The 27,508-nt window shown below is 37.6% G+C and overlaps 2 protein-coding genes across 2 annotated transcripts in view; both read left to right on the top strand.

The window, feature by feature from the left end:
* LOC132142906 (microfibril-associated glycoprotein 4-like) overlaps positions 1–27,508 on the top strand; it is a 97,939-nt gene that overhangs the window by 52,895 nt on the left and 17,536 nt on the right. The window lies entirely within an intron of this gene.
* LOC132142908 (microfibril-associated glycoprotein 4-like) lies at positions 16,716–26,679 on the top strand. The gene is made up of 4 exons (XM_059553107.1): positions 16,716–16,934; positions 17,015–17,111; positions 17,238–17,405; positions 26,396–26,679. Exons 1-4 carry the CDS (start codon positions 16,731–16,733, stop codon positions 26,650–26,652), a joined length of 726 nt encoding a protein of 241 aa, XP_059409090.1. The 5' UTR covers positions 16,716–16,730; the 3' UTR covers positions 26,653–26,679.

Raw genomic sequence — 27,508 nt, 5'->3', positions numbered from 1 at the left:
AGATTGCCTTGATTTAAACCATGTAAGTTTTAAAACTTTGCATTTAAGTAATTAACTGATTAACTAAGTGCTGATTGAGAATTAGTGATGAACAGCTGCTGTTAACAAACAGAATCACTGAAGAAAAGAGAAACACAAGAACTACTACAACTGACTTCAGACACAGTCTTAGATGAAATCAACTGAAATAAAATACATCAAATCTCTCAAGATCTGATTAAACAACCCCACAAACAGCATCACCAGCTCCACTTATTAATAACCAGACTGACTTTATTTCTGTCAGACGTCTACAGAAGATCTTATTGAGAATGAACTAAGGTTTAGATGTTGATTTATTGTTTCATTTGAAGAAATCATATTAGAGATAAGTGTTTGCTTTAGTTGGGCTCTTGACCCTTGACTTTTGTCTTAGTCTTTTCTCTGGCTGTTATAACCGTGTGTTTCTAAAACACATTTGTTGTATCTCAATAGCCCAGAAGAAATGTCATCAGGTGTTAACCTGTACCAAGGTGTAGGTTTTTAGATTGTATATCAGTGATGAGAATCATAAATTTTTGAACAGTATGAAGTCTAATCTCTGATGCAATATGTGTTGTGTAATTTGATTGATTATAGTAAAAGTGATTCTGAGAGCCAGTGGTTCTGTGATAATCAGTTAATCTGAATGCCTTTTCAAACAGTGTGGTCTTCTACGGCAGCGGTTCCCAAACTTTTTTTTCCTGCGCACCCCCTTCTATGTCCCAACCGGGTTGGCGCACCCCCAATCCCCACTTAAAAAAAACGCAACAAAGCGGTCTTTTATCGCCCTATAAAGAGTCGTGTTTAATCATGCGCAAATAACTAGAACACGCATGACAATAAAAACATCAACAAAGTTTCAATATAATGCAACAAAGCTACGCACAAGCTTCCAGTTTTAAGAGGACGAGTGACAGACACAGGCTCAGTAACAGAACGCACGGTTATTTTCAGCCGCGTAAAAGAAACATTGCCACGAATTCAAATGCGTCCCACCATGCTGAACACAATTAAAGAATATTTTTTCAGTTTTACAATTATTGTTATTATTTTTTTACATTAATTTAAACATTTACTTAAAAAACATTAGGCTATAGCTTATATTTCTTATGTTAAATTATTTTGTGTTTCATATATTATTTTCAGACATGAGCAGACCTACTCACATAACATTACGTATTTAACGAACACATACAAGAGCCCACTTTGGCAGAATTCAATTCAAATAGCCATCAACAGCCATTAGTTCGGTAAAATTGAGCATCAGAATGGACAAATTTGTTTTTATGGGAGAAAAATAGAAATGTGAAAAAGGCCAGCGAATGAACACGTAGAAAAAATAATAGTCGCAGTATCAGTAGTGAAGGAGAGTGCTGGATTTTTGCCCAGATAGCAACATTGTGTCGGCCCAGATCTGGCACCCATGGAAAGATGATCTGGCCCACATGTAGCGTGGAATGATGGCACTTGGGCGGACCGCTCCTGTTTGCCAGAACTGAGCCACAAGCAGGCCATAGCAATACAATATGTCAGCCAAGAGTAAAGAAATTAACCAGAACTGGACCTTATCTGAGCCACAAAATCTGTGTCAGTTAAGATCTTTTAAAAACCTTAACCTATGCTGACACACACAGATATAAACAATCAACACATCAATCTCAATAATGGTTACAATCAAAAATATTTAGATAAACTGATCAATTCAGAACTTCACTGAAAAGCTACTGTCACAACAAAAACAACAGCAAAATATAAGCAAATATTTAGAATTAAACAAAATAATAGGACAATTCAGCTGCATAATTTATTCATGTTGCAATGCATGCTGGGAGTTTTGTACTATGCTAATACCCAGCATGCATTGCAGCAAGGTATATTTGATTGTCACCATTGTTGAGATTCATTTTTATTAAATTCTTTATAATCGTTAAAAACTTCTAATTGATTGTTGTAATATTGCTTGACCTCATGCTGGAGAAAAACATGGTTTGTGATGTGAATATATTAACGAAACAATTATTAGATTTAAAAAAAAAAAAAATAGCAAATCAGCCTGTTTCATGAGGGTTATAAAATCATCAACAGATAGCTGCCATCACCTGACCTCAATTCTCTTTAGCTTTCTTTGATGCCGCAAATGCGTTTAACAAACACACCATCACAGCAGCCAAAAAAGACTAAAGATAAAATAAGAGTTAAGAGTGCAACTAATGGAAACGCTAATCACTGTAATGGTGACACACATTAGAGTTAAACCTTTCTTAATTCTCAATAAAACTTTTGTAGATGTCCAACAAAAATAAAGTCAGTCTGGTTAGTAATAAGTGAAGCTGTTAATGCAGTTTGTGGAGTTGTTTAATCCTCCTCTGGTGAGATCTCCAGAGATTTAATGTCTTCTTTTATCTTCAATTGATTTCATCTAAGGTTGTGGCTGAAGTCAGTTGTAGTTCTTGTGTTTCTGCTTATCTCTTTCTCTGTTCTTTTCTTTACTTCAGTGATTCTGCTTGTTAACGGGCTTATTAAGGCTGAAATTCATATTTAATGTATAAACAGATTTTGTGGCTCAGATAAGGTCCAGTTCTGGTTAATTTCTTTACTCTTGGCTGACATGTGGCATTGCTATGGCTTGCTTGTGGCTCAAATCTGGCAAACAGGAGCAGTCCGCCCAAGTGCCATCATTCCACGCTGCATGTGGGCCAGATCATCTTTCCACGGGTGCCAGATGTGGGCCGGATCTGGGCCGACACAATGTTGCTATGTGGGTGGTATGCCCCACAACTTACTTGAAGAAGTTCAGGCAAATGGGAACACCATATATTATGTAGCAATCATCCTTAATTGAAGAAATGTGGCAAAACATCTCTGGAGAGAACCTCATATTATTAAATTCGAATGTGCTTTCCATATTTGGATCAACATAGGCTACATTTGTGAACGCACATTTTCTGCAATGGCGCGTCATGTCATGCCCCCGTGCACATCTTACAGACTGTATCTTAAGCCTATGTTAAACTTTCCGCGTCTGTGGGGAGTCCACTAGGTAGGCGTGATGTAAACATCATGGGAGAGTGTGTGCGGAGGCTCTGAGAGGATGAACGCGTACCTCCCATTTTTTATGACCGCGCAGACAGGTGCGCGTGGTCAGTAGGCTTCAGAAGCACAGTTGCACATGTGGAGGCAGTGTGAAGAAGCCCATTATTACTCGAACCTGTGCAATCCGCTTGCACTTGGACTTGGACCATAGCGCGGCCCAGTGGAAAAAAGGTTGAGAACCACTATAACACAATGGTTATGGAAATTAGAACGATAGTACATTGAATTAAATTGCAATGAAGTTATAAACGATCCACTTCATTAAAGAGAATAAGCTCAGAAACAGATAAAATAAACAAAAACGAGGATCAATCTGAAACTTTTCAAGTGCGACAATAAAATTAGCCTACACACGATCCACAACATAATTAAGTTGCAAAGAGCATAGGCTCAAACATAAAATAAAATGAAAGAGGATGCATCTGGAACTTTTCGAGTGCAGCGCAAAAGTCGCTCAGCCTGCAGCGAGAGAGAGATTTCTTCAAGATTTTTGCTTCGCTCATTTTCTGTCTCTATTCTCTTCGTCTCTGTTGCCTCCAAATCCTCACTCTCTCTTGGCCCCTCTCCTCCTGACTAACAACTTTATCATAAGATGTCCGACTTGACAGTTTCTCTGATTTCAGCCAGTTAAACATATTTATAATATATATTATGGAATTAATGAAATGAGTTGGCACGCATATAGCCTAGCCTGCAGTACATAAAAGAAGAACAGTTCGTAGAAGACAGACTCTATCTTCTAAATTTCCATCAAAAACTAATAAATTATAGTTTTTATTTAAAATTAAAGCGATTTCAAATGAAATATTTACTGTTCATATTTTTTATTGTATGGAAAAATCCCACTTAAAAAAACAGAACACCATCACATTTTTCCTCTTGCGCACCTCCTGGAGGCAGCTCACGTACCCCTGGGGGTGCACGCACCACACTTTGGGAATCCTTTTTCCACGATGGCAAACAGTCACACAAAGAGATCAATAATCAGAATATGAACCTCAACAATGGTGACCATAAATAAATGCTGCAGTGCATGCTGGCAGCCATAGATGAGTTTTGTACTACAATAGTACCCAACATGCATTGCAGCATGTTTTTTCGTCACCATTGTAGAGGTTCATATTCTGATTATTGATGCCTGTGTTTGACCAATTACTGGCATAGAAGAAAAATGTATGTGTACAAAATGTTAGAAACTTTTTTTTTATATTCACTAATAATCACAGAACCACTGGCTCTTAGTGTCATTTTTACTAGAACCACTTCTATTAAATACACTACACCTATTACTTCAGAGATTAGACTCCGTACAGATCAATAATTGATGATTATCATCACCAATACAAAGTATAACAAACTACACCTGGGTACAGATTTACACCTGATATTTATTCTGAGCTATTGAGTTACAACAAATATGTATTAGAAAAACACTGTTATAACAGTCAGAGAAAACAATAAGACAGAAGTCAAGGGTCAAGAGCCCAACTAAAGCAAACACTGATCTCTAACATGGTTACTTAATTACTTAAATGCAAAGTTTTAAAACTTACATGGTTTAAATCAAGGCAATCGGTTTAATCAAACGGTTTAAGTTAAATTACTTGTCGGGTTTTACAGAGCAATTTCTTTTGTCTGTTTTCTTAATTGCAGAATATTTATCATGTGCATCCAGTCCTTCGTGCTATCTTTGCTGTAAACTGGTTTAAAGGGACAGAAGTGAGAGACTTATTTACCCTTCATTTGATAAAACTGTTTTGAAAAAAAAAATACATTTAGAAATTTCTAGAATCTCTGTTTCAGGTTTTTTTATTAGTGTAAAACTTTTCCAAATTACTTTTCCAACATATTTAAAAGAACAACTGATTTTACTTAATTATATCAGATTTGAAAGTGAAATTTTCACTTATTTTTTACAAGCTCTTAAAGTGTTCCTTTAGCTCAGTGGTAGAACATTGCATTAGCAAACACAAGGTTATGGGTTTGATTCCCCGGGAACACATGATAGGTGAAAATTGTTAGCCTGAAGGCACTGTAAGATGCTTTGGATAAAAGTGTCTGCTAAATGCATTAATTTAATATTATTTAATTAAAATTTACTCAATAAAATGTACTTATTCGTTTTTTTTAATGATTTTTAATTAACTTAGTTAAGTAAATTTACTTAATTTCCAAATGTGTTAAATTTACTTGAAAAATGCTTGTGCAAAAACTTACCAAATAAAAATTAAGTAAATTTACTTATTAAACCTGGCTAAAACCAAATGATTATTTTGGTCTAAATGAGTCGACTCCACCAAACTACTGTTATAAGTATGAGCCCGTCAGACTGGTCGTGGAGGAGGTGTTGCAACAATATATAGTGATATTCTCAATGTTACCCAGAAAACAGGATACAGGTTTAACTCATTTGAAATACTTCTGCTTAATGTTACACTCTCAGACATGCAAAAGAAATCTAATGTATCTCTTGCTCTGGCTACTGTGTATAGACCACCAGGGCCATATACAGAATTCCTAAAAGAATTTGCAGATTTCCTCTCAGACCTTCTGGTTACAGTTGATAAAGCGCTTGTCATGGGAGATTTTAAATATTTACGTTGATAATACAAATGATGCATTAGGACTTGCGTTTACTGACCTAATAAACTCTTTTGGAGTCAAGCAAAATGTCACCAGGCCCACTCATCATTTTAAACATACACTAGATTTAATTATATCGCATGGAATCTACACAGCAAAATCCCCAGTGTTAATTTGACACTCTGAGTGTAGACTCATATAAACACTGAAGCAGTGTTAAAAGGAACACTGAAGCAGAGTTGAAGTCAATGAGATAATTAAGAAGTTAATTGAGTTATGATTGACCATTCTTAAAGACACCTGATTTTAACAAGCAGAATCACCAAACGAGAAAATCACAATTTGTGTGTCACCATTATAGTGGTCAGTGTTTGCTTTAGTTGGGATCTTGAACCTTCAATTATTTACTTTAGACTTTTTGGGGCTTTTTAGAATTATAACATACAGACCAGAGCAAAGGCAATCATGTGTGCTATTGATTGTGGTTTAAACTAATTGTCATAGAGTGACCTGAATGCGTTAGTTCAGGGTTCTTTAATGTATACATAAATTAAGTTGAAGAAAAAGATAGCAATCCAGCATTTTTGGCATAATATGACATGTTTTTAAAAGATAGGTCTACATAAAGAAAAAAAGCTTTAGTTTAGACACACAGACATCAAGAATCAGCGTGAGCATAACAACAACGGTGACCATCAAAAAAGCATGTTGTAGCCAATAAAAACACATCCATGGCTCCCATCATGCATTGCGGCATGAATAAATTATGAGCTGAAGTGTCTTTTTAACTGTTTATTCTAACTATATTTTATTTTTGCTGTTTTTATGTGAATTTTTAGTATCTAGTTTTGTGATGTTCAGAGTAGATCTGTTTTTCTGGATATGCTGTTTGTCACCGTTGTTGAGAATCATATGCTGATTCTTGTTATCTGTGTGTGCCTAAAATAAAAACTCTTTAATTTAAAAAAAATCAGAATCACTTGCAAGAGATGGCTACAAAATGCATAGACAATGCAGACGCTTTCATTGTGGAATCAAAGCAGTTACAATCAATAATGGAAGTTTTATTTAGAGAAAACACTGTAAATTAGTTCAGTAACTCAGATCAAACCACAATTACATTAAAACATAATCATCACCACCCGATGACTTTTGCTCTCAGCTTGCCAAACAAATTTTAAAAGTAAAAAGCAACAAGCCAAGATCACAACTAAAGCAAACACTGACCACTATAATGGTGACACACAAATTGTGATTTTCTCGTTTAGTGAGTCTGCTTGTTAACATCAGGTGTCTTCAATAATGGTCAATCATAATTCAATTTACTTCTTAATTATCTCATTAACTTCAACTCTGCTTCAGTGTTACTTTTAACACTGCTTCAGTGTTTACAGGTCCTTCTCAAAAAATTAGCATATTGTGATAAAGTTCATTATTTTCCATAATGTGGGGTGGTGTTGGCGCAGTGGATAAAACACATGCCTTTGGTTTGAGAGACCCGGGTTCAAATCCACTGTGTGACACCAATGTGTCCCTGAGCAAGACACTTAACCTCTAGTTGCTCCAGAGGCATGCGACCTCTGACATATATAGCAATTGTAAGTCGCTTTGGGTAAAAGCGTCAGCTAAATGCAAAATAATGTAATGATAAAAATTAAACTTTCATATATTTTAGATTCATTGCACACCAACTGAAATATTTCAGGTCTTTTATTGTTTTAATACTGATGATTTTGCCATACAGCTCATGAAAACCCAAAATTCCTATCTCAAAAAATTAGCATATTTCATCCGACCAATAAAAGAAAAGTGTTTTTAATACAAAAAAAGTCAACCTTCAAATAATTATGTTCAGTTATGCACTCAATACTTGGTCGGGAATCCTTTTGCAGAAATGACTGCTTCAATGCGGCGTGGCATGGAGGCAATCAGCCTGTGGCACTGCTGAGGTGTTATGGAGGCCCAGGATGCTTCGATAGCGGCCTTAAGCTAATCCGGAGTGTTGGGTCTTAAGTCTCTCAACTTTCTCTTTACAATATCCCACAGATTCTCTATGGGGTTCAGGTCAGGAGAGTTGGCAGGCCAATTGAGCACAGTAATACCATGGTCAGTAAACCATTTACCAGTGGTTTTGGCACTGTGAGCAGGTGCCAGGTCATGTTGAAAAACGAAATCTTCATCTCCATAAAGCTTTTTAGCAGATGGAAGCATGAAGTGCTCCAAAATCTCCTGATAGCTAGCTTCATTGACCCTGCCCTTGATAAAACACAGTGGACCAACACCAGCAGCTGACATGGCACCCCAGACCATCACTGACTGTGGGTACTTGATACTGGACTTCAGGCATTTTGCCATTTCCTTCTCCCCAGTCTTCCTCCAGACTCTGGCACCTTGATTTCCGAATGACATGCAAAATTTGATTTCATCCGAAAAAAGTACTTTGGACCACTGAGCAACAGTCCAGTGCTGCTTCTCTGTAGCCCATTTCCTGCACAAGCCTGTGCACGGTGGCTCTGGATGTTTCTACTCCAGACTCAGACTCAGTCTCCACTGCTTCCGCAGGTCCCCCAAGGTCTGGAATCGGTCCTTCTCCACAATCTTCCTCAGGGTCCGGTCACCTCTTCTCGTTGTGCAGCGTTTTTTGCCACACTTTTTCCTACCCACAGACTTCCCACTGAGGTGCCTTGATACAGCACTCTGGGAACAGCCTATTCGTTCAGAAATTTCTTTTTGTGTCTTACCCTCTCACTTGAGGGTGTCAATGATGGCCTTCTGGACAGCAGTCAGGTCGGCAGTCTTACCCATGATCACACATAGCAACATTGTGTCGGCCCAGATCCGGCCCACATCTGGCACCCGTGGAAAGATGATCTGGCCCACATGCAGCGTGGAATGATAGCACTTGGGCGGACCGCTCCTGTTTGCCAGATTTGAGCCACAAGCAGGCCATAGCAATGCCACATGTCAGCCAAGAGTAAATAAATTAACCAGAACTGGACCTTATCTGAGCCACAAAATCTGTTTATATATTAAATATGAATTTCAGCCTTAATAAGCCCGTTAACAAGCAGAATCACTGAAGTAAAGAAAAGAACAGAGAAAGAGATAAGCAGAAACACAAGAACTACAACTGACTTCAGCCACAACCTTAGATGAAATCAATTGAAGATAAAAGAAGACATTAAATCTCTGGAGATCTCACCAGAGGAGGATTAAACAACTCCACAAACTGCATTAACAGCTTCACTTATTACTAACCAGACTGACTTTATTTCTGTTGGACATCTACAAAAGTTTTATTGAGAATTAAGAAAGGTTTAACTCTAATGTGTGTCACCATAACAGTGTTTAGCGTTTCCATTAGTTGCACTCTTAACTCTTATTTTATTTTTAGTCCTTTTTGGCTGCTGTGATGGTGTGTTTGTTAAACGCATTTGCGGCATCAAAGAAAGCTAAAGAGAATTGAGGTCAGGTGATGGCAGTTATCTGCTGATGATTTTATAATCCTCATGAAACAGGCTGATTTGCTATTTTTTTTTATTCTAACAATTGTTTCATTAATATATTCACAATTATGCAGCTGAATTGTCCTATTATTTTGTTTAATTCTAAATATTTGCTTATATTTTGCTGTTGTTTTTGTTGTGACAGTAGCTTTTCAGTGAAGTTCTGAATTGATCAGTTTATCTAAATATTTTTGATTGTAACCATTATTGAGATTCATGTGTTGATTGTTTATATCTGTGTGTGTCAGCATAGGTTAAGTTTTTTTAAAAAGATCTTAACTGATTGTTATAATACTGCTGGATCTCATGCGGCAGAAACACAGGGTTTGTAATATGAATGTATTACTGGAACAACATAATTGTTTGATTTAAAAAAAACATCAATGAACCAGTGTACTTCATGATGATTAAAAAACCATCAACAGATAACAACCGACACTTGATATCATGTCACTCTAGCTTTCTTTGAAGCTGCAAATGTGTTTAACAAACACACCCGTCACAGCAGCCAAAAAAACCAAACTATATAATAAGAGCCCAATTAAGAGCCCAACTAATGGAAACACTAATCACTGTTATGGTGAAACACATTAGAGTTAAACCTATGTTAATTCTCAATACAAAAACTTTTGTAGATGTCTAACATAAATAAAGTCAATCTGGTTAGTAATAAGAGAAGCTGGTAAAGCTGTTTGTGGAGTTGTTCAATCCTCCTATGCTGAGATCTTGAGAGATTTCATGTCTTATTTTATCTTCAGTTGATTTCATCTAAGGTTGTGGCTGAAGTCAGTTGTAGTTCTTGTGTTTCTGCTCTTCTGTTTTTCTGTTCTCTTCTTTCCTTCAGTGATTCTGCTTGTTAACAGGCTTATTAAGGCTGAAATTATTTCATATTTAATACACACAGATTTTGTGGCTCAGATAAGGTCCAGTTCTGGTTAATTTCCTTACTCTTGGCTGACATATGGCATTGCTATGGCCTGCTTGTTGCTCAGTTCTGGCAAACAGGAGCGGTCCGCCCAAGTGCCATCATTCCATTTCGTATTGCTTGGCGGGAAAGTAACATATCCTACAGAATAGCATTAAAAACTACTAGATCCAATTACTTTTCTTCTCTTTTAGAAGAAAACAAACATAACCCCAGGTATTTATTCAATACAGTGGCTAAATTAACGAAAAATAAAGCCTCAACAAGTGTTGACATTTCCCAACACCACAGCAGTAATGACTTTATGAACTACTTTACTTCTAAAATCGATACTATTAGAGATAAAATTGCAACCATTCAGCCGTCAGCTACAGTATCACATCAGACAGTGCACTATAGACCCCCTGAGGAACAGTTCCACTCATTCTCTACCATAGGAGAGGAAGAATTGTATAAACTTGTTAAATCATCTAAACCAGCAACATGTATGTTAGACCCTATACCATCTAAGCTCCTAAAAGAGGTGCTTCCAGAAGTCATAGATCCTCTTCTGACTATTATTAATTCCTCATTGTCATTAGGATATGTCCCCAAAACCTTCAAACTGGCTGTTATTAAGCCTCTCATCAAAAAACCACAACTTGACCCCAAAGAACTAGTTAATTATAGACCAATCTTGAATCTCCCTTTTCTGTCCAAGATACTAGAAAAGGTGGTATCCACACAATTATATTCCTTCTTAGAGAAAAATGGTATATGTGAGGATTTCCAGTCAGGATTTAGACCGTATCATAGTACTGAGACTCCTCTCCTTAGAGTTACAAATGATCTGCTCTTATCATCTGATCGTGGGTGTATCTCTCTATTAGTTTTATTGGATCTTAGTGCTGCGTTTGACACAATTGACCACAACATTCTTTTGCATAGACTTGAACACTTTGTTGGCATCAGTGGAAGTGCATTAGCATGGTTTAAATCGTACTTATATGACCGCCATCAGTTCGTAGCAGTGAATGAAGATGTATCCTATCGATCACAAGTGCAGTATGGAGTACCTCAAGGCTCAGTACTAGGGCCGCTACTCTTCACGTTTTATATGTTACCCTTGGGAGATATCATCAAGAAACATGGTGTTAGCTTTCACTGTTATGCTGATGATACTCAGCTCTATATTTCTTCGCAGCCCGGTGAAACACACCAATTTGAAAAACGAATGGATTGCATAGTCGATATAAAAAACTGGATGAACAGTAATTTCTTACTGCTAAATTCTGAAAAAACAGAGGTGTTAATTATAGGACCTAAAAACTGCTTGTAATAAACTAGAACACTGTCTAAGACTTGATGGTTGCTCTGTCAATTCTTCGTCATCAGTTAGGAACCTAGGTGTGCTATTTGATCGCAATCTTTCCTTAGAAAGCCACGTTTCTAGCATTTGTAAAACTGCATTTTTCCATCTCAAAAATATATCTAAATTACGGCCTATGCTCTCAATGTCAAATGCAGAAATGTTAATCCATGCATTTATGACCTCAAGGTTAGATTATTGTAATGCTTTATTGGGTGGTTGTTCTGCACGCTTAGTAAACAAACTACAGCTAGTCCAAAATGCAGCAGCAAGAGTTCTTACTAGAACCAGGAAGTATGACCATATTAGCCCGGTCCTTTCAACACTGCACTGGCTCCCTATCAAGCATCGCATAGATTTTAAAATATTGCTTATTACTTATAAAGCCCTGAATGGTTTAGCACCTCAGTATTTGAATGAGCTCCTTTTACATTATAATCCTCTACGTCCGCTACGTTCTCAAAACTCAGGGAATTTGATAATACCTAGAATATCAAAATCAACTGCAGGCGGCAGATCCTTTTCCTATTTGGCGCCCAAACTCTGGAATAACCTACCTAACATTGTTCGGGAGGCAGACACACTCTTGCAGTTTAAATCTATATTAAAGACCCATCTCTTTAACCTTGCATACACATAACATACTAATATGCTTTTATTATCCAAATCCGTTAAAGGATTTTTAGTCTGCATTAATTAGGTAAACCGGAACCGGAAACACTTCCCATAACACCCTATGTACTTGCTACATCATTAGAAGAATGGCATCTATGCTAATATTTGTCTGTTTCTCTCTTGTTCCGAGGTCAACGTGGCCACCAGATCCAGTCTGTGTCCAGATCAGAGGGTCACTGCAGTCACCCGGATCCAGTACGTATCCAGACCAGATGCTGGATCAGCACCTAGAAAGGACCTCTACATCCCTGAAAGACAGTGGAGACCAGGACAACTAGAGCCCCAGATACAGATCCCCTGTAAAGACCTTGTCTCAGAGGAGCACCAGGACAAGACCACAGGAAACAGATGATTCTTCTGCACAATCTGACTTTGCTGCAGCCTGGAATTGAACTACTGGTTTCGTCTGGTCAGAGGAGAACTGGCCCCCCAATTGAGCCTGGTTTCTCCCAAGGTTTTTTTCTCCATTCTGTCACCGATGGAGTTTCGTTTCCTTGCCGCTGTCGCCTCTGGCTTGCTTAGTTGGGGACACTTCATCTACAGCGATATCGTTGACTTGATTGCAAATAAATGCACAGACACTATTTAACTGAACAGAGATGACATAACTGAATCCAATGATGAACTGCCTTTAACTATCATTTTTGCATTATTGACACTGTTTTCCTAATGAATGTTGTTCAGTTGCTTTGACGCAATGTATTTTGTTTAAAGCACTATATAAATAAAGGTGACATTGACATTGACATTCCACACTACATGTGGGCCAGATCATCTTTCCATGGGTGTCAGATGTGGGCCGGATCTGGGCCGACACAATGTTGCTATCTGGGATTGCGGTTTTGAGTAATGAACCAGGCTGAGTTTTTAAAAGCCTCAGGAATTTTTTGCGGGTGTTTAGAGTTAATTAGTTGATTCAGATGATTAGGTTAATAGCTCGTTTAGAGAACCTTTTCATGATATGCTATTTTTTTGAGATAGGAATTTTGGGTTTTCATTAGCTGTATGCCAAAATCATCAGTATTAAAACAATAAAAGACCTGAAATATTTCAGTTGGTGTGCAATGAATCTAAAATATATGAAAGTTTAATTTGTATCATTACATTATGGAAAATAATGAACTTTATCACAATATGCAAATTTTTTGAGAAGAACCTGTATATGAGTCCACACTCAGAGTGTTAAATTAACACTGGGGATTTTGCTGTGTATCTTACTGATATAGATATCGTACCTCAAAGGGATGATGTTATAGACCATTTCCTTGTATCGTGCATGCTGCGTGTCACTGATATTAACTATATGTCTCAGCATTACCGTCTGGGCAGAACGATTGTTCCAGCCACCAAAGACAGATTCGCAAACAACCTGCCTGATCTATCTCAACTGCTATTTGTACCCAAAAATACACATGAATTAGACGAAATGACTGACAACATGGGCAATATTTTCTCTAATACATTAGAAGCTGTTGCCCCCATTAAATTGAAAAAGGTTAGAAAAAACGTACTGTGCCATGGTATAACAGTAATATTCACTCTCTCAAGAAAGAAACTCATAGTCTTGAATGCAAATGGAGAAAAACTAACTTGGAAGATTTTAGAATTGCATGGAAAAACAGTACGTCCAGCTATAGACAGGCTCTAAAAACTGCTAGGGCAGAGCATATCCACAAACTCATAGAAAATAACCAAAACATTTCAAAGTTTTTATTTAGCACAATGGCTAAATTACCACATTACCAGACGCCACCTGATTCAAATATTCCATCAACATTTAATGACTTTTTGAATTTCTTCAATGATAAAATAGATAACATTAGAAATACAATAGCGAATGTAGATTCTACAGCATCTAGCACTTCAATTTCATCCATTCCACCCAAAGATAAGCTGCAGTGCTTTACAACTATAGGACAGGAAGAGCTAAATAAACGTATCACTATATCTAAACCAACAACATGTTTATTAGATCCTGTACTCACTAAATTACTGAAAGAGTTGTTACCTGTAGCCGAAGAACCGCTTCTCAATATCATAAACTCGTCGTTATCTTTAGGTCACATCCCAAAACCATTCAAGCTGGCGGTTATTAAGCCTCTTATTAAGAAACCAAAACTAGATCCTAGTGAACTGGCAAATTATAGGCCTATTTCAAATCTTCCATTTATGTCTAAAATTTTGGAAAAAGCTCCTTCCTGCAAAAAAAAAGATCTGTATGAAGAATTTCAAGTCAAGTTTCAGGCCCCACCATAGCACAGACACTGCACTTGTTAAAATCACAAATGACCTGCTTCTTGCGTCAGATCAAGGCTGCATCTCATTGCTAGTTTTACTTGATTTAAAATGCATCTCTTTCGCCAAGCATTCGAATAATGTATCTCTTAAATTGTGACTGCAGTTGTATCTGATCAAATGCGCATTCTTATTCTTTAGCTTGGGTTAAACTAATTAATTTTACTTTGTTCCCAGCAGGCACAAGATGTAGACTCCAACATTGGTTAGACGTTGGATTTTGGTTGAAAATGAAAATTGGGTTGACGTCTAAATCCAATGACTGTTTGATGTTAAGCTCCAACGTTGGGCAGATGCAGAATTTTGGCTGGAATACCCCCCCCCCCCCAAAAAAAACATAAAAAACTGTGACATGCATGGCAGAAACCGTTTAACCAGCTTCACTTATTACCAACCAGTTTGACTTTATTTCTGTCAGACGTCTACAGAAGTTCTTTTTGAGAATTAACAGAGGTTTAGATGTTGACGTTTTATTTGAAAATGTTTGATCACCATTATTTTGATCAGTGTTTGCTTTAGTTGTGTAGGTTGACTCTTGGCTAAGTAAGTTTGTGGTTCTGTAATAGTGTTTACCAAAACACATAATTTGTTATAAAAGTGGCCATAAACAAAAATAAGTTGATATAGTTTTCATTGTCATGAAGAAAAATTATTGAGGAAAATTATTTTTCTCATTTTTTGACCCAAAGTGGTATTCATTTTAAGTGAACAATATTTAAGAAAATACTTTCTTCTCTCAGATCAGAGATTCTGATGTTAATTTTTATATACATTTTGGCAGAATAATATTTTGCGACACATAGACATCAATAATCAGTATATGAATCTCAACAATGTTGACATGCTTCATGCAGCAATGCATGCTGGAAGCCACCATAGTATAAAACTCATGGCTCCCAGCATGCATTGCTGCATGAAGCATGTTACCATTGTTGAGATTCATATGCTGATTGTTGATGTCTGTGTGTGTCAGCATAGTTTAAGTTTTTTGAGCTCATGTTTGTTAAAAGTTTTTAACTGATTGTTGTTTGTAATATGAATGTACTAATGGAACAACATAATTGTTAGATTAAAAAACATCAGTGAATCAGTTTTTTTATGATGATTATAAAACCATTTTAAGGGACAACAGCCATGACCTGATCTCATGTCACTTTATCATTCTTTGGTGCTGCAAATGTGCTTGACACACAAACTGTCACAGCAGCCACAAACATCTAAATCGAGGCAACCTGTTTACTTAAACAGTTTGAGTTAAATTTACTTCTCGGGTTTTAAAATGTGTAGAGTGGATGTATTTAGATATATCAGTATAACCAGTGGTGGCTTTCAGATGTTTTTAATAATGTAATAATGATGTGTATAAAACCCTTTATGATATATAATAACAATAAACGCATTTCATATTGGGTCTGAATTTGCACGCTATAATGTAAGCATCACCAATGACCACTTGTGTTTAGAAATAAATATTGATTAGTGAAATAAAAGAATGGTTGAATAAAAATGAGAATAATTAATTGTCTCTAACTGGTCTGATTTAAGCCCACAAAACACTTCTTATTCAGTGGGACAGTATTGCATTACTTGTGGATCATATTTAATAGTTTCACTTTGCATAAACATTACAATTAGTTTTAAAATGTATCTGTTCCCAGAGAGCAAACGTACGTCTGCAAGATGTCTGTTAATTTGCTTTATTTGACAACAAGGAAAATGAGAAGGAAAATCACATTTACTCCAGGAACACAAGTACAGTCAATCCAATGCTGAAAACTCATTAATACTAAACATTTTATTAAGCTTATTATACTAGCTGTTAAAAAACAATGTCAAACCGAGTGAGGGAAGTCCTAACAATAATAAGACATAAGTATTTCAACATTGTGCATTGCAAGAATGACTCCAACGACAGATGTTACAAACACTCTTACTGATAACCTTTAGGTCATTGTATAAAAAACATATACGCAATTTGTGCCAAGTATGGAGGGTTTTGCAATATACGTTTTTTTTAATCTATACAGCAACACAGAGGTGGAGCCTGATCTGGTAGATATTTAACAGTGTTTGTGTCACATTGAACAACATCACAAATAAAACGTTACTGTTTTATTCTCCATCATTTACCTCACAAAACATTCTGCCTTCAGATAATCATTCAAGAAAACTGTTTTTACTTTCTTCAAGATTCTTCAAGCAAAGGCAAGATCATGTTTCTTTCTATTGTCAGTGTGATTGATCATTATAAATGAGGATGATGACCAGCTGTGTTTCTCTCTAGATGACGGTGCTTGTTGTGGCTCTGCTCTCTGTTCTCATGGGGTTTACTGAGTCTGTTTCTGATGGTTTCAAGCCCGTTGACTGTTCTTATGTAAATAAATCCGTCAGTGGGATTTACTCCATCTATCCAGCAGGAGACATTCCTGTCTGGGTTTACTGTGAGATGATCTCAGGTGGGAAAGATGAAGACAACGGAGCATGGATGGTATGAATGTGACTCTAGATCATCAAACACACATCAGCACATTCATTATGAATCTTATATTCTATATAAACCCATCACAGGTGTTTCAGAGGAGAATGGACGGCAGTGTGAATTTCTATCGGCCGTGGAATCAGTACAAGAGAGGATTTGGGAATGTGGAGGGAGAATACTGGCTGGGTAAGATCTCACAGTGTGTGTGTGTGTGTGTGTGTGTGTGTTTGTGTGGATGCTCATGTCCAGTCCTCATGTCATGTCATGTCCAGTGTTTGGTTGAACGTGTTCTTCATGTGTGTGTATGATCAGGGCTGGAGAACATTTACCAGCTGACATGTAAGAACAAGTACACGTTGAGAGTGGATCTGGAGGACTTCACCGGAAGGAAAGGTTTCGCTCTGTACTCGTCCTTCTCTGTGGGTCCTGAAGATGATGGGTACAAACTACAAGTTTCAGGATTCAAAGATGGAGGAGCAGGTAGGACCCTTTCATTTATACTCATAAAAACGCATCACACTTGAACAGATGTTTACTTGCTCACAAACTTTCAAATCTTTTTTCAATTTCACTGAGACATGTTCTTCATGTAAATGAGAATGCATCAATGTATCAGAGTATTTACTCAAATTCAATTCTTCTATAGGACATTTCCTATCAGATGTCAAATGTTTATGATGTAGAATGCATGCAAATCTTACATCCTAATGATGTTTTTTTCTGAAGAATGACAACTGGATACTTTATGCAACACTGGTGTGTCCTATCGTTGAACCTTCTCAGTAGAGAGGCTTTACGTTCATCCTGAAACTTTCTTGTAACTAAATGGGCCTTTCGTTGATTATTTCTTGACTAGGGGACTGATTTGTCACATTTTCCTGTATACATTTAATTTAATATTTCATTACGGTGATCTTAATCGATGGTTCACACAATGAATCATGAATCACACAATCGTAAGAAGAACACTGCAGAGGTGTGACTTTCAAGTCACAAGCAAGTCTTCAATCATATCCCAAGTTAATGAGATAATTAAGTGACTAATTAAATGATTATTGTGCACTGGTGATGAACACTTGCTGTTAGTCATGGGAAGATGAAGCTTTATGAAGCTTTAAGCTTTTCAGCCAAGTGGTTCACTAAAGGGTTAATTTCTGGAAATGTAATTTGCTCAAAATACCAACTTGTGGCCAAAAAATGTAAAACAAGCAGATATATTACAGACAGAGGTGTTAAGTCCAGGGGTCAGAAAGTAAGTAAAGTCCTGCCATATTTTTGTTCCACCCATGAACTCAGCAGCTGATTTCACCCGAAGGGAACCAAGTCATTCCTTTCAAGTCACAAACTAGTCTCAAGTCAAATCCCAAGTCATCAAAGAGTTAAAGTCAATATAGGATAATTAAGAGACTAATTAAATGATAACCATGCATTAGTGATGAACACCTGCCATTATTGTGCGTTACAGAGGATCAGATGCTGATGTTATATATTGGTTACAATTATGCCACCATCATGGAGATCAGTGTTTGCTTGACCTTTGTCTTCTCGGTGTTAGATACTGCTCTGTAAAAGTAAATGTGCTGTTATAAAGCAGTGCAATTACTAGCTGGTTTTTCATGATGAAGTAATTATTAGACATCAGCCTGTTTATTTCCAAAATAATTTTATTTCATTTAACATATGTTCAGTTTTTAAACAACCTACGTTGTGGAGCTGCCACATGCAAATGAACCATTGGTTTAATAGTTATAATGAGTTAATTTAAAATATAATGTATGTAATGATGTCAGCTCTTTTCTTCAGTGATTCTGTTTGTTAACAGCAGCTGTTCATCACTAATTCTCAATCAGCACTTAGTTAATTACTTACTTGAATGCAAAGTTTCAAAACTTACATGGTTTAAATCAAGGCAATATGTTTACTCAAATGGTTTGAGTTAAGTTAACTTGTCGGGTTTTACAGTGTAGCTGAGTGTCAGGCAACAAGACAAAGACTACTTCATGATGTTCAGTCATCATGAGCTATAACCAGAAAAAGCATAAAATCATCTGTTACTGCAAGGTCTGATTCGGCAATGCATACATGTTTGTTGTTAAAACAATATTGCAATTGTTTTGAATCAAATTCCTATGAATTAGTAAAAGTCAACAAGAACAAGAGAGAAGAACTCGGAACAAGAGAGAAACAGACAAATATTAGCGTAGATGCCATTCTTCTAATGATGTAGCAAGTACATAGGGTCCCACTGAGCAACGTTATGTCCAGTTGACGTCTTGTGGACGTCTTTTTATGTCTTTGCAGACGTTGAAAAGACGTCCACTGAGGAGCCAGAATGAAAGTTTTTATGACGTCTTTTTTTGACGTCTTCTGTACGTCCGATTTAGACGTTCAGTGAACCTTCTTACAAGGTTAAAAAACTAGTTCAAAAGTGGTCAGTAGAAATATTTTCAACATCATTTATGTTTTCAACATATAAACTTCTGAGTGAGGAGCAAGACGGCGCCTGTGTGTTTGGCATGCCGTCTGCAGCTCTCGTGTTTTCTTCTCTTTCTGTCTGATGTATCGTTTACCTGCTGTAGGCGGCTGGTGTACGCCCGTCAAGCTCTCCTAGACATCCGCATCTCCGTTGGGGATTCATTCGCGAACTTTCACACCGTGGACGTGGAATGCCCACTTCACAAACCGTATGAGCCTCCCCGAACTATCTTCCTGCACGATATCTGCCGTTGGCCGCTAATCACGAGGAAAGGAAAGGAAACGAGGTAGCCGCGGAGGTTACATGACGAAACTGAAAGCTTATTTACAAGCTGACATTTCGTTTGGACGCAGATCTGTAGCATGGCACCCGCGGGACGCGGTTTACCGATGTCTGCGTCCTGTTTTCCCTCTACATCTGAGTCTTGCCACTCAGGTTGATCTCCGCAGTGTTGGCCGACATGCCCGGCGGAACGGAGTAAATCACGGATATCTGCGCTCATTGAGAAAAGCGCCCTCATCTCACGTGTCTATTCCTCCACCTAAGTTGGCGCTAATAAACGCCCGCTCCGTGGTGAATAAGACCTTTTTATTAAACGACTTCTACTCATCACACAATTTGGATTTTATGTTCATCACAGAATCATGGATAAAGGTCGGTGATTTAACTCCCTTATCAGAACTGGTTCCAGCAAACTGTAAATTTTTTAACTCTCCTCGTCCTAATGGACGCGGGGGTGGGATCTTAACTATTCTAAATAACTCTCTCTCCTCACGATGCCGGCTGGTCCCTGCAACTACCTTCCCCAGCTTTGAAACTCAGCTTCTCCACCTAGATTGGAATGGTCCCATCTGTATAGGGGTGATATAACGCCCTCCACTCTTCACTAAGGATTTTATACTGCAATTCACTGAGTTCATTGGAAACATTGCCACAAACTATGATCGCTTCCTTTTGATGGGCGACTTCAATATTCATGTCTGCTGTCATTCTAACTCCCTGTCGCAGGAGTTTATTGACTTAATAGATGCTTTTAACCTACTGCAGTGGGTCAAAAACTCTACCCACACTCAGGGCCACACACTTGACATTGTGTTATCTTATGGGATTGATGTCACCGATATTGTTATCTCTGATTTTCCTCTCTCTGATCACAAGCCTATTTTATTCTCACTGTCTCTTCTGGATCTCTCTCAACCCACTACTGATCCTGTTATGTCGCGGTTCTATTCGCCTCAGTTCAACACAAACTTCGACTTGTGCTTTACTGAGCTATGCTCTCACTGGCACTTGGACCAACCTTTATCTGATCTGGATGCAGATCAGCATCTTAGCCTTTTCAATTCTACCTGGCTTAAAGTAGCAAACGTGACTGCTCCTCTTAAGCCTCACAAACCCAAACCAAAATCAGATATGTGGCAAAATTCTGACACTCGTCTCCAAAGACAAATATGTAGAAAGGCCGAACGCAAATGGAAACGGGACAGGCTCAGTGTCTCCTTTCGCATGTTCAAAGACTCACTTATAGCATACCAGAACGCTGTTAAATCAGCTAAAGCCGCATACTTCTCAAACTTAATTGAATCCAATCACTCTAACCCTAAGGTCTTGTTTTCTGTCATTCATTCTGTTTTAAACCCATCTGCTAAATTGTCTGTTGCCTCAGATGCTCTATGTGAAGACTTCCAGTGATTTTTTATTAACAAAATAACTACATTAAGGACCAGTATCTGCCCTAAATTAATTCTCCCCCCTATTATGCCACGTACCTCCTGTGTTTGGGAGGCTTCTGTTCCCATTAACCTCCAGACACTGAAGGATGTGAGCGCCAAGCTCAAACCTTCATTCTGCCCAAATGATATCATTCACCTGAGATTTTTATAATTAATCACCAACACGGTGGGTCCAGGTATGGTATCCCTTATTAACAAGTGTCTAAACACTGGCTCTTTTCCGGCTAATCTTAAAGTGGCTACGGTCACTCCTTTGCTCAAGAAGCCTTCACTGGATCCTTCTGTTTTAAAAAATTACCGGCCCATCTCTGTCCTACCTTTAATTTCCAAGTTATTAGAGAAAATCGTGTTGGATCAGTTCCAACACTTTTTGTCAAATAACTGTATATATGAGGTCTTTCAATCTGGGTTTATGACCACCCACAGCACTGAGTCCGCTCTCCTGCGAGTGCTAAATGACATTTATCTCTCCACTGACTGTGGAGACACTGTGGTTCTAGTTCTCCTAGATCTGTCGGCGGCTTTTGACACCGTTGACCATCCTACTCTGTTAGCTAGACTGGAGACGTGGGTGGGCATAAAAGGCTCTGTCCTGTCAGGGTTCCAGTCTTACCTTACTGACAGAAAGTTTTTAGTAAAGATGGGAAACTTTTCCAGCTCCATGGCACCCCTGAGATGTGGTCTTCCACAGGGCTCTATTTTGGCTCCCTCTCTATTTTCTCTTTACATGCTACCGCTGGGCACAATTTTTAGGAAACACTGTGTATCTTTTCACTTTTATGCAGATGACACCCAAATTTACATTCCAATCAAGCGCAATAATCCTGCAGCATTAAACTCTCTTCATCTATGCTTAGAGGAGGTGAAGGCATGGCTAGCTCAAAATTTCCTATCCCTTAATGATGATAAGACCGAGGTCATTGTTTTCAGCCCGAGTGAAAGGTCCCAGTGCACATGCCCAGACTTGGGGAATCTATCTCCCTTTAAATCTACAGGAGTGCGGAACTTAGGTGTTCTTGTTGACCAGCCTTTAAAGTTTGATAAACACATCTCATCTGTAGTCAGTTCTGGTTTCTACCAACTTCGCTTACTTTCTAAAATCAAAGGCTTTCTCACTCCAATTACTCTGGAAATGGCAGTTCATGCTTTCATCATGTGTCGACTGGATTATTGCAACTCACTATATTGCGGTATATCAGACTCTCAAATCTCCCGTCTTCAGTTAGTCCAAAATGCTGCGGCCAGACTCATCCATAATTGTCGCAAATATGATCATATCTCTCCCATCTTCAGATCTTTACATTGGTTACCAGTCCGGCAGAGAATAGATTTCAAAATTCTTCTCTTTGTCTTCAAATCTTTACACAACCTAGCACCGGTTTATCTCTCTGAACTTATTCATCCGTACATTCCGTCCAGAAGTCTCCGATCCCACGACCAGGCACTGCTGGTAGTCCCTCGTGTCAGACTTAAGCGTAGAGGGGAGTGTGCTTTTGCGGTGGCAGGGCCCCGTCTGTGGAACGCCATGCCTCTAGAGATCAGAACGGCTCCCAACCTCTCTGTTTTTAAGTCTCTGGTCAAAACTTATCTATTCTCGTTAGCATATTGATTACTTATCTTAGACTGTTCTTATTATCTTACATTTGCTTCTTGATTTTATAATTAATCTTAGCTTAGTTGTTCTCTATGTGCTTATGTCTGTTTTGCTGCTTTTATTTTTATATGCATGTTCTGTAAAGCACTTTGGTCTGTCTAGCGGGTGTTTAAATGTGCTATATAAATAAATGAACTTGAACTTGAACTATTTAAGGTTCATTTAGGGATAATTTATACTGTTTTGGGACCAAATCAACACTGTCAGGATGCATTCGATTTAGACTCATGTTATTTCAATGTAATTTCCAGACACTGTGTTTGCCCTAAAATCAAGAAAATAAAATAATCTTCATGAAATAATGAAATAACTGACGATTGAGCATGTGATAAAATCAACTGCAAAACAAAGACATTAAATCTCTGAAGATCTCAGCAGAGGAGGATCAAGCATCTCCACAAACATGAGAATTATTAGATTGACTTTATTTCTGTTAGACATCTAGAGAAGCTCTTATTGAGAATTAATAGAGGTTTAAATGTTGATATTTGATTCATTTGAAGTCACCATTGTGGTGGACAGTGTTTGGTTTAGTTGGGATCTTGGTCCTCATTCTTCTTGCGCTAACTTGTCTCTGGCTGTTATAACTGTGTGTTTGTGAAACACTGTTGTTGTAGCAAAGAAAGGCAAATTTAAGAGAGCTGATGCATGCATTTGAAATATTTTGAGCAAAAGCATCATGTACTCACACACAGACATCAAGATTTAGCATATGCATCACAACAATGGTGACAATCAAAACAAACAAAACCGCTTCATAGCACAAACTCATCCTTATTTTCCAGACCTTTTTGTTTTAATTGTCACCATTGATGTGATGCATATCCACAATCTTGATGTCTGTGTGTGACAACATGATGTGTTTTTTATCAAAATAAGTACATTCCTTTTTCTACAAAGTGTCTGTCCATTGAAATAAATACAGAGTTGCAACAAAACATTAATAACATATTGTGCTATAGTTTAATCACCATTAAAACACACAGTTACAACAACCAAAGACAAGCTCACACAAGCAGCATGAGGACCAAGATCCCAACTAAACCAAACACTGTCCACCACAATGGTGACTTCAAATGATGTTGATGTAAATGATGTAAATTGATCCTCCTCTGCTGAGATCTTCAGAGATTTAATTTCTTTGTTTTGCAGTTGATTTTACCACATGCTCAATCATCAGTTATTTCATTATTTCATGAAGATTATTATTATTTTTTTTTATTTTAGGACAAACACAGTGTCTGGAAATTACATTGAAATAACATCTAAATCTAACGCATCCTGAGACTATTGATTTGGTCCAGAAATAGTAATAAATTATGTCTAAATGAACCTTAAATGATGTTGAAAATATTTCCGCTGACCACTTTTGAACTAGTTTTGAACCTTTTAAGGAGGTTCTGTGAACGTCTAAATCAGACGTACAGAAGACGTCAAAAAAAGACGTCATAAAAACTTTCATTCTAGCTCCTCAGTGGACGTCTTTTCAACGTCTGCAAAGACATAAAAAGACGTCAACTGGACATAACTTTGCTCAGTGGGGTGTTATGGGAAGTGTTTCCGGTTCCGGTTTACCTAATTAATGCAGCCTAAAAATCCTTTAACGGATTTGAATATTAAAAGCATATTAGTATGTTATGTGTATGCCAGGTTAAAGAGATGGGTCTTTAATCTAGATTTAAACTGCAAGAGTGTGTCTGCCGCCCGAACAATGTTAGGTAGGTTATTCCAGAGTTTAGGCGCCAAATAGGAAAAGGATCTGCCGCCCGCAGTTGATTTTGATATTCTAGGTATTATCAAATTGCCTAAGTTTTGAGAACGTAGCGGACGTAGAGGATTATAATGTAAAAGGAGCTCATTCAAGTACTGAGGTGCTAAACCATTCAGGGCTTTATAAGTAATAAGCAATATTTTAAAATCTATACGATGCTTGATAGGGAGCCAGTGCATTGTTGACAGGACCGGGCTAATATGGTCATACTTCCTGGTTCTAGTAAGAACTCTTGCTGCTGCATTTTGGACTAGCTGTAGTTTGTTTACTAAGCGTGCAGAACAACCACCCAATAAAGCATTACAATAATCTAACCTTGAGGTCATAAATGCATGGATTAACATTTCTGCATTTGACATTGAGAGCATAGGCCGTAATTTAGATATATTTTTGAGATGGAAAAATGCAGTTTTACAAATGCTAGAAACGTGGCTTTCTAAGGAAAGATTGCGAATAATTGACAGAGAAACCAGGCTGCGAAGAAATATAGAGCTGAGTATCATCAGCATAACAGTGAATGCTAACACCATGTTTACTGATGATATCTCCCAAGTATAACATATAAAGCGTGAAGAGTAGTGGCCCTAGTACTGAGCCTTGAGGTACTCCATACTGCACTTGTGATCGATAGGATACATCTTCATTCACTGCTACGAACTGATGGCGGTCATATAAGTACGATTTAAACCATGCTAATGCACTTTCACTGATGCCAACAAAGTGTTCAAGTCTATGCAAAAGAATGTTGTGGTCAATTGTGTCAAACGCAGCACTAAGATCCAATAAAACTAATAGAGAGATACACCCACGATCAGATGATAAAAGCAGATCATTTGTAACTCTAAGGAGAGCAGTGTCAGTACGATGACACGGTCTAAATCCTGACTGGAAATCCTCACTTATACCATTTTTCTCTAAGAAGGAATATAATTGTGAGAATACCACCTTTTCTAGTATCTTGGACAGAAAAGGGAGATTGGTCTATAATTAACTAGTTCTTTGGTGTCAAGTTGTGGTTTTTTGATGAGAGGCTTAATAACAGCCAGTTTGAAGGTTTTGGGGACATATCCTAATGACAATGAGGAATTAATAATAGTCAGAAGAGGAGGGTCAAGGGTCAAGAGACTACCTAAAGCAAACCTTGACCACATGGGGGCATAGTGTTTTTGTTGGCGTTGTTTTTTTTTTTTCAGTTGAAGGCTGTGGCTAAATTCAGGTGTAGTTCTTGTGTTTCTCTTTACTGCAGTGATGTTGATTGTTAACAGCAGATGTGCATCACTAATGTACAATCATCATTTAATTAGTCACTTAATTAGCTCATTAGCTTTAACCTTTTGAGGACTTGGGATATGACTTGAAGACTTGCTTGTGACTTGAAAGTCCAACCTCTGAAACACTGAATACAAATCTCCCTCCTCCTACCACCTGTCTGACGATCAAGTCATGTTCCTGCCTGATCAGGTTTTGCTAAATTGCGTAAATTGTTTTTTTTTTTTTACAATTAAAGTACTTTGTAACTGAAATTAAACATCATGTTTTATGTCACATTATCAGGTGAGAAATTAAATATCATAAATATGTTGTAAATAAGTCATAAATAAGATGTTAATGTCCTGGTGGTTAGAGAGTTTGACTGCTAACCCTAGGGTTGTGGGTTCGAATCTCGGGCCGGCAATACCATGAATTAGGTGCCCTTGAGCAAGGCACTGAACCCCCAACTGCTCCCTGTGCAAGGCTGTGTGTGCGTGTGCACTTTGGATGGGTTAAATGCAGAGCATGAATTCTGAGTATGTGTCATCATACTTGGCTGAACGTCATGTCACTTCCTTTCTGGAGGTGATTCTTTGACCCAACATAATGGACAGAAGTTCACCACCTTTGACAAGGACCAAGACTCCAGTAGTGTTAACTGTGCCAAACATTATCTTGGGGCATTTTGGTACAAAAGCTGTCACTATGCAAACCTCAATGGTGTGTATTTATGGGGAGAAGATCCCACCATTTTTGCCATTGGAAATGTTTGGTACAGCTGGAACAACAATTTGGCTGTTGGCATGAAATTCACCAGCATGAAGATCAGACGTGTTTCATAGAAACATTAATGTTTTCAGGCGCAAACATCCAATGTTGTTTTCACTATATTAAAAATGTGAAGGTTTAACATTTTATTTTCCTCAGTCTAAACAAAGCAACTGTTATCTTCTCCTGGTCTGTTATCTGGTCTGTCTGATTAACTGGTGAGTTAATGAATAAACTCCTGCATTGCAAGCATTATGTCTTTATGTACATTTTGTCAGTTGTGGTGTTCTCGTTAGAAATCAATTTTAAATTGTATGAACAATAAGTCATTATAAGTGAAACAAATGGTTGAACAAAGAAGATACATTTTTAAACAAAAAAATTTGTTTTAAAAGGTATCTGTTCCCAGATCACACACGTACATCTGCAAGATATCTGTTAATTTGCTTTATTTGACAATGAGGAAAATTTACTCCAGGAACAGAAGTACAGTCGCTCCAATCCAATTCCAATACTGAAAACTCATTAATACTAAATGTTTTATTAAACTTTTTATTCTAGCTGTTACAAAACAATGTCAAACCGAGTGAGGGAAGTCCTAACAATTATAAGACATAAGTATTTCAACATTGTGCATTGCAAGAATGACTCCAATGACAGATGTTACAAACACTCTTACTGATAACATTTAGGTCATTGTATAAAAAAAAAACAGATAGGCAATTTGTGCCAAGAATCAAGGGTTTTGCAATATACGTTTTTTTTATTTATACAGTAACACAGAGGTGGAGCCTGACCTGGTAGATATTTAACAGTGTTTGTGTCACATTGAACAACATCACAACACAAAAGTTACTGTTTTATTCTCCATCATTTACTTCACAAAACATTCAGAGTTCAGATAATCATTCAGGAAAACTATTTTTACTT

The sequence above is a fragment of the Carassius carassius genome, chromosome 6, assembly GCF_963082965.1.
Source record: "Carassius carassius chromosome 6, fCarCar2.1, whole genome shotgun sequence".
In the NCBI taxonomy this organism is placed as follows: Eukaryota; Metazoa; Chordata; class Actinopteri; order Cypriniformes; family Cyprinidae; genus Carassius; species Carassius carassius.
Note: the sequence above shows the minus strand (reverse complement) of the source record. Positions and strands in the feature narration are given on the sequence as shown.

Coding starts and splice junctions, on each gene's coding strand:
- LOC132142908 (XM_059553107.1), top strand. CDS start 16,731: ATGACGGTGCTTGTTGTGGCTCTGCTCTCTGTTCTCATGGGGTTTACT. Junction 17,112..17,237: donor GGAGGGAGAATACTGGCTGG/GTAAGATCTCAC, acceptor GTGTATGATCAG/GGCTGGAGAACATTTACCAG. Junction 17,406..26,395: donor ATTCAAAGATGGAGGAGCAG/GTAGGACCCTTT, acceptor TCCTTTCTGGAG/GTGATTCTTTGACCCAACAT.